Source organism: Mastacembelus armatus, chromosome 24 (genome assembly GCF_900324485.2).
Source record: "Mastacembelus armatus chromosome 24, fMasArm1.2, whole genome shotgun sequence".
Classification (NCBI taxonomy): Eukaryota; Metazoa; Chordata; class Actinopteri; order Synbranchiformes; family Mastacembelidae; genus Mastacembelus; species Mastacembelus armatus.
In genome coordinates, this window is record NC_046656.1 from 2,708,166 (window position 1) to 2,716,093 (window position 7,928).

The 7,928-nt window shown below is 40.3% G+C and overlaps 1 protein-coding gene across 3 annotated transcripts in view; it reads left to right on the forward strand.

Annotated features, from left to right (window-relative positions):
* The window catches only part of cenpe (centromere protein E), a 48,755-nt gene extending 41,958 nt beyond the window's left edge, over positions 1 to 6,797 (forward strand). For 2 of the 3 annotated variants that reach the window (XM_026318835.1, XM_026318837.1), the window contains exons 37-49: positions 15 to 236; positions 324 to 416; positions 1,220 to 1,345; positions 1,442 to 1,627; positions 1,742 to 1,951; positions 2,160 to 2,372; positions 2,647 to 2,850; positions 3,078 to 3,254; positions 3,446 to 3,546; positions 3,817 to 3,914; positions 4,861 to 4,996; positions 5,087 to 5,406; positions 5,513 to 5,817. In XM_026318835.1, the coding sequence (XP_026174620.1) occupies positions 15 to 236; positions 324 to 416; positions 1,220 to 1,345; positions 1,442 to 1,627; positions 1,742 to 1,951; positions 2,160 to 2,372; positions 2,647 to 2,850; positions 3,078 to 3,254; positions 3,446 to 3,546; positions 3,817 to 3,914; positions 4,861 to 4,996; positions 5,087 to 5,406; positions 5,513 to 5,601 (2,175 nt within the window). In that variant the 3' untranslated portion in view covers positions 5,602 to 5,817. Of the gene's footprint in view, positions 1 to 14; positions 237 to 323; positions 417 to 1,219; positions 1,346 to 1,441; positions 1,628 to 1,741; positions 1,952 to 2,159; positions 2,373 to 2,646; positions 2,851 to 3,077; positions 3,255 to 3,445; positions 3,547 to 3,816; positions 3,915 to 4,860; positions 4,997 to 5,086; positions 5,407 to 5,512; positions 5,818 to 6,637 lie in introns of those variants that run through there. The other variant, XM_026318836.1, reaches the window with a different exon arrangement.
* The last annotated feature ends 1,131 nt before the right edge of the window (positions 6,798 to 7,928 follow it).

A 7,928-nucleotide genomic window follows, 5' to 3' on the forward strand; every position in this document is an offset into this window, starting at 1 on the left:
TCCTTCTGTCACAGATGCAAACTGTGACAGAGAAACTGGAGTGTGTGCAAACAGAGAGAGATCATCTTCTGTCTGAGAAAGAAGCCAGATGTCAGACCTCCACAGAGCAGCTGGAGGAACTGCAGCAAAGAGTGACATCTCTCAGTGAGGAGAGAGACCAGCTGCAGGAGATGCTGGAGGGTCTCAGACAGGAGAAGACACAGCTCAAAACAGAGCTGGGGAATAGAATGGACATGGTACTTCTTTACAGTCACTGGTGATTTGAAAACTATAACTAAGAGCTAAACTTCTATCTTGTAATTTATAATCCTTTCCAACCACAGATTTCAGTCATTCAGGGGAAGCTGCGTGAGCAAGAACACATGAACATGCAGCAACAGTCTGAGAAAGAACAAAAGGCCAAGCTGCAACAGGAAGTAGGTCAAAAGCATTTACTTCCAAAGTTGTAAACACATAGTTTCTACAAGTGGCCTTGGCTTCTTTGCTTTCTTGCCACCCTAAACACTGTTTAGCTAAAATGGTTATGTGCCACACTATTTCCTGGCTCAGTTCCATTTCTATTTGGTGCGACTTGTCACTGGTCTTGTTAGGAACATCACCTCCAGGAGTGGGTGCAGATGTACAGTGAGAGACAAACCCATGCTAAAGCTGAAGCAGATGCTTTGCAGCAGATTGGTCCTGCATGAGTCCTTTGTTCTTACTGGTTCTTACTCTTAATCATTTATTCAGGTTTAATCAAGTAGTTTTCAGTAAGTGGCACACTGAAGAGCTTTGGCAAGACACTTAACAGAATTGGTGTTTTTTTTAGATCTCTTTATGTAGCTGGTAATGGCCTGGCTACTCTTTAACGTAATTCACATTGGTGACCAGTGTAATAATTGTAATAATGAAATTCAAGGAAAAGTGGTAAATAGCATCAAGTTGTTTTAAGGTGGAATGAGCAGCAGGAAGGTACAGGACATCTCTACAGCCAAATGAAAGTTCTACATGAGGTTTAAAAGTCAGACTGCTTTCTGACCAAATTCCAAATTTAGGCAATTGAACATAAGATGGAATGATGGATTCAAGAGAAACATTTTGTCTCAATAGTTTTCATAAGTTTGACTCTGCAAACATGTGTGAAGAGCATGAGTTGGTGAAGAACCCACAAGTGCATGCACTATTTCATCTACATAAAAACTGATATTTTAAGTTTGAGGTTCTATTTTTCCCCTTTCAGTTGCTCAGTGAAGCCAATGCAACCATAGCAGCCCTTAAGGAGAAGTTGCACAACCTGAATCAAAGCTCCACTGGAGTCAAAGAGACTGTGTCAGAAAGGCTGCAGGACTCTACTGTGCACCTTGAGGTAATTTCACTAGTGAAAACTTGTTAAGGAGAAGCTGAAAACTAAAGCCATTTTGACTTAAGAATTTGACCAAACTGAACTGACATGTCATTGCAGGAGTCCTTCAGAAAATTCCAGGACTTTATAAACACTTGTTCCAAGTATAGCTCTGAACCCCAGGACAAGATCCTGACACTGCAGGGTTTCCTCAAGATTGATTATATACGTCCTCTTCCAAAACCCACCGTGAAGGCCTGCAGCTCGCTCTGTCAGCTGGGACTCCAGATTGCTCAGAGTCTTACAGTAAATACCAGTTTTAAAGTCATTTCATAGAAATTTGCCCATTTGAATTTTTCAAAAATACTCTAACACAATTACTTGGGTTATAACACAAAATCTTGTGTTCTCCTTCTCCAGATGCCTTTACAGTTGCAGGCAGGGGCCTTGCGAAATCTGTTTAAGGAATTAGTTGAAAGGGACATTGCTGTTTTTGAGGAGAGAAGGCTGCAGGATGTGCTGCTGTGCAGAGCACAGGCACCCAGCTGCTCTGTCAAAGATGAGGACTTCCGCAAGCTGTGGGAACCCAGAATCACTGAACTGCTATATAAGAGGCAGTCCTACCTACAGGTGAGAATGCTTCATAGCCATTCCCAAAAGGTTGTCTTGCAATTCATTATTTATGAAATAGCTTTATCCAGAGCAGGCTGAATGAATTAATTCAAACACTAAAACAATATTCTGTGACTTGAAACGTAGGGGATTTTTGTTGTTCCTCAGTATAAACTGTCTTAACATTACTGCATTGAACTTCATGACAAATCTGTGGGCTTTGTAGAAAATGGCCATTATTTTGGAGAAGCTCTGGGGCTATATGGCATGTTACCACACTGAGCACTCAGCTGAGATCAGAGAGGGGGCAAGGTTCCAGGAGCAACTGCAGGCCATGTTCAGCACCCAGCCAGTCAGCATCAGCAGGCTGGACAGCATCTTGACCTCTGAGCTGGACCGCAGATCTGCTGTGGTACACAGCAAAAAGATGACTCTACAGGTACCATTTGACATTCACTTCCCTAATGACCTCTTCCACCAAGCTTCTGTTTCTGCTTTGTTTCTTAGTTAGCTTTTAATGTAAATATATGCCTTGTAAAGCACTTCGAATTGCATAGTGTATGAATGGTGCTATACAAATAAATTTGCCTTGCCTTGCCTTGCCTTGCCTAGTTAGCAGGATGTCTGCAGAAAGTACATTTATGGAAAGTGATTGAAAAATTATATTTAACAAGATTCAAAGCTGGATTCAAAATATTCACAACCTCTTACAGCACATCACTGATGAACTGAATGATCTGTTTGAAGAACTGAGGCTGTTGGACATTCAGACTTATTCTCAACTCAGAGAGGAGAGAAGCAAAAGCTCCACTCTGCTGAAGGTGTTGGAGGGAGCTCCTCTGAAAACGGAGCTCTCCCTGCTGAAGGACAACCAGCAACTAGTTCTGCAGGTCCAGCAAGCTGAAGAAAAAGTCAAAGTAACGTCTGCCTTATCTGTTTCAAATTGGCTTTTGTGTGCTTATGTTTAGTGTCATCAATGTTGGTATCAGACGAGAACGAAGTGAACAGTCAGCTCTGTACAGGTCAATTGATTTCTCCCCCTAACCCACCTCAGTGCATAGCAGTTGCATCCTGTTTCCTATCTCAAATTGATATGAAGGGAACTGTCTGTTGTTGACTGATGACATATAGTTTTGTTTTCCAGGCCCTGTGTGTACAGAATAGGCAGTTGGAAGAGGCTCAGATCAAAGCCGACGACATGGTGTCCAACCATAAACAGGCTACCCAGCTTCTGCAGACAGAGCTGCAGGACAGCCGCGCACTAGTCCAGGAGAAAGAGAATACAATCCAGACCCTGAAGCACAAACTGCAAGAGTCTGAGGTTTGTCTAAAGATCAGTTTTAGATCCAGATGTTACAGCAGCCTACCTTGTCTTTGAAGAGACCTGTTGGATATATTATGAATGGAGCTAATTTATTATAACCATTTGTTGTTTTTTTTCTGTTTGTGATTTAATTTTTGAATATTTAACTTAGAATGAGCAGCTTTTTTTCGTGTTTCTCCTTACATCAGAAAAATGTGTCACCTAGTTCTGTTGAGCTGGAAAACCTTCAAACTAAGCTGTTGAACATGGAAGTGGAGTTGCACTACTCAACTGATAAACACCAACAAGAGTAAGAGTCCTCTGGGTTTATTTTTTGTTTCTTGTTCTTGTGATTTTGTCTTATTTACTGACTGTACCTGTCGAGCTGTTGCATGATCAAAATTGCTTTAGCTGTTTTTCAAAATGTCTGAGCAGATGAAGGTTTCCTCATTCTGTAGTGTTTTTTTTTTTTTTTTTTTTTTTTTCCCCCTGACGTATAACTGGCCTTCTTGGCTGTGCTCTTTCCCTTGTTTTTGTACTGCATATCTGACAGTTCTGACCAGAGCTTTGTCTTTGTCAGGATCCAGAGGATGACCACTGTGCTGAAGGTGAAGGAAGATTCCCTGCGGAAGCTGAAAGAGACTTTGAGGAAATCACAACACCAAGTAGAGGAATCGTGTAAGTTGGCAGCGTGTATGTGTTGGTTTGTTTTATACCTCTGTTACATCTCAGCAAGGAACTGAGCTATCCTGAGACAGTGGGCGAATTTGTTTTAGACTGACTCTGAACGATTCTTACTCCAATTAGCTTAGTGGAACAGCTGCAGCTTCAATTGTCTTAATGATTAAGACTTGCCTAGTCTGTTTACATCTCCCCGATTTCTCCTTTTTGGTACACAATAAAAACATACAGAAATACACAACTCTTTTAGTTTTAAAAACTGAGCTCTTAAGATCACACACATCACAATAGTCATGTTTTTGACTACAGTCTCATGTAGAAAAGGACACATCAATATCATTTAAGACCAACTTAGAAAAACCCAGAATATATCCTTTAAATCAATTAGGTAGACACAAAACTCCAAATAAATGTCAATGTTGCTCTCAGTCAACGGGTTGGAAACACAAGAATGTTTAAACGTTGATGTCATGTTGTGATGGTTGTCTGCTGGATGTGTCAATAGATCCTTATTGCTAATGTCTGTCATACATTCAGCCTTATAGGAGCCAGTAACTCCCACGAAGAGTGTGGAAAACATTTGAGCAAATTTGTGGCTACACACTGAGATGTGCAGCTATTTGCGAAAGCTTGCTGAAAGAACCTCCAAAGTACATTATGCGAACTATGTTGAAGCAACAAATGTAATGACTGTTTCTTTGAGGATATTAGAACTTTAAAGGGCCTAATCTGAATTTTAGGGCTACAAAGGTCTTAATGTCTTAACTGATTTTTTTTTTGGTCTTAATGAAGCTGCTTACAGGTGGTGACTGTTTTACCTGTTTCCTGGTTTTGCCCCTTTGTGACCAGATGTGAACTAAATGAACTTTTAATTGGAATCCTTGCATTTTTAAAGATGACTGGGGAAATGGACAATAATACTAATGTAGCCTGTTGAAACCAGTCATGCAGGGGAAGGACTTGCATGGCAGACTGACCAATCCAAGAAGTTTGCTAATGAAGAGCAGCATTCAGCTAGAGAAGACCAAACTGGAGGAGGAAGTGAGACACCTGCAACTTAAAGTAACTGAACTAGAAAGGTAAGCTTAGCAAGTTTGAGGGCAGAACTGCTCATGGGTTTCACTGTGTCCTTTAGTCCAGTCCAGACCTCTGTGTCCCTGTTTCTGCAGTTTGGTGTCGGGTGAGCAGGCAGAAAGTAGCAAGTGGAAGAACAGGGCCATCAAGCTGAAGAGCAAAGCTGAGATGGACAAGCCTTCATCACCTGATACCTCCACCAAGAGGCCCCTTCCAATGACCTCAGACTCCTCCAGCCTGTTCAGCTCACCCAAGAAGATCCTGCTTAGTCCCACAAGGCTGCTGGAGAACTCAAAGGTCTCTCTGCTGGACTCTCCCAAAAGCAGATTTTTTGATGGGAGTGGAAACTCAGAGCTACTATCCAGAACATGTCCCCAACAGTTCTTTGATAACTCCAGTCTCGGAACTATTCCAGGTTTGTTGCATTGAAAGTTCACCTCTACATTGTTGTGTAGCTTCTCTGTTCCTGTCCAGTAAGATTTTCTGCATGTCATAAAGACACCAGCTGTTTGTTTTGCCAGAGCTTTCCCATGTTCCTGACAGACCAGATGCAGAGAAGGGTAACTGTAGCACTGGTCACACTGTGTGTAGTGATCACGGGGTTTACTAACAAAAGCATGGGGTTAATGGAACTTTACCAATCACCAAGCCCTAAAACATTGAAATGTTGATTTGAGCTTCTGTTGAAATATCCATGTATTTTTGGTGCAGAACTAAGACTAACACTGAAATACTATGTCATCATCGCACAATAAGTCCAAATTATGAGGCACTACACACTGAGATAGAAATAATGCTGTTCACTTCAGTAGTGCTGCAACCAGTCCTCCCTTAATAAGATCATGTTTATGATGCTGTGGAAACTGTATTGCATTTAGTAATATTTTAAAATATTTACCCTTGATTTAAACACAGTTGTCAAAATAAATGCGTAAAATACATAAAGAAAAAGTCCAAATGATTGGGTGCAAAGTTTTCATTTTGTGATGGTAAATAGAAATTATAAGCCAAAATCCATGTTGCAGTAACTACAGCAGCTAGTTCTAACATAAGGCATTTGAAATGACAAAATGCTGATTATTTTGAGGCTCATTTAAAAAGCAGCAGTATATACAGCAGTACAATGCTGGTGATAAAATTCATAGGTCCTAATATCTTCTGTCTTATGCCATGTCCTACACTATTCAGCAACGTTTAAGGTGTTTTAACATTAAATAATGGCTTTTATTCAGTCCTGTAAGCACACTTTCTATTAACCTGCATGGAATGGAAAATACCCACAATTTCTAGTGTAAATGTTTTTTACAAAAGGGAATGGTGGAGGAGGTGGAGGGTTTATGTTGGAATGTATCCATAATGAATCTTTATTGCTATGACGCTGTTTTAACAACATAACCTGTTTACACTGGTCCCTGATGCCCTTACATATTGAATGTATTGATTTGTCATCAGCATCACTGTTGGCTTTAGTAACTGCAAGTAAAGAATGTAAACACATCAGTGGCTGACCTAAATGCTGCTTACTCTGTTAATAAGAACATATTGTGGACCACTAATTTGAATTGCCTTTATGAATATCAGACACTGAAAGACAGACCATTGTGATTAATTTAGCATGTTACTGATAAAAGTCTGGTGTGTTGCAGGTGCAGACCAGGAGAAGGGGTGGTGGCCTTCCTCTCCAAAGAAAGAAGATTTGTGTAAAACCCAGTAAAATGTTTTGCCTGAAGTATTTTAATTAAAATTTCTTATTTTCTAATTTTGTGTTTTCACTTTCCATTATAAATAAAGTTGTCTGTCTCCTCACATTTGAATCCAGTCACTTTGTTTCCATGAAGCAAGTAGAAACATTAGGGAAAACATTCTATATCTTGTTGCTCCTTCATTTCTCTCTTCCTCTTTTAGCAGTAGCTTTACAGCACAACACATGAATGCTGTGCATCCATACATTGATACATCCATACATTTGTGAACACACAAACCCTACCTGATGATACAAGCACCTGAACAAATAACCTCACACATAAAACAAATCTCTAGAACTGCCTTCTTTCAGTTGCGCAACATTGCCAATATTAGGAACATCCTGTCTCAAAATGACATAGAAAAACTAGACCATGCATTTGTTACCTCAAGGCTAGATTACTGTAACTCATTACTATCTGGATGTCCCAGTATCGCCATAAAAAGCCTAGCAACACTGACACAGAGAAATGCCTGTTACTTTCATTCACCATGGTGAACTTCAGCACCTAAACAAATTTCTAAGTGGCAATTAAGAGACGACCTGCTACTAAGAAAGCAAACAATAAAGGATGTGTATACTGGCTGTCTCTACAAACGCAACTGTCTCGATAGTGACAGGTTGAGATAGGCAGTCTCACAATAGAGGTTATAGTATTTATATATACAGATTTTTACATGCCTTATCTCTCTGCTGTTGAAATTGTGAATATAGTGCCTTAAAAAAATAATACCCCCCCCCCCACCTGTTAAAAGAAAAAAATTTGACTCTCTTAATGTTGACTGTGTGCCGATAACGAAATCTTGAAAGATGAGATCAGGAAAGACAGATTCTTACTCAGGCATCTACCCTGTTAGACTACAGAACCTCAGGGCTGTGAATTTGAATTTAAACATTTAAATGTTTCTCCCTAAACTGAGTGTTGTGTTGATTTAGCTGTGTGTCTAGGGTCACTGTCCTGCTGGAAGGTGAACCTCCTCCCCAGTCTCAGACTGATTCAGTGTTATGATGGCAAAAAGTTCAATTTTAGTCTCATCTGACCACTGTTCCTTTTCCTCTTTCCTGTTTTTTCCTTAAAGTGAGGGCTTGCTTCACGCCACTCTTCCATTACACCCAGCTCTGTGGAGTGTATGGCTAATAGTGGTCTTTTGGATAGACAATACAATCTTTGCTGTGAAGCTTCAGGTTTATTG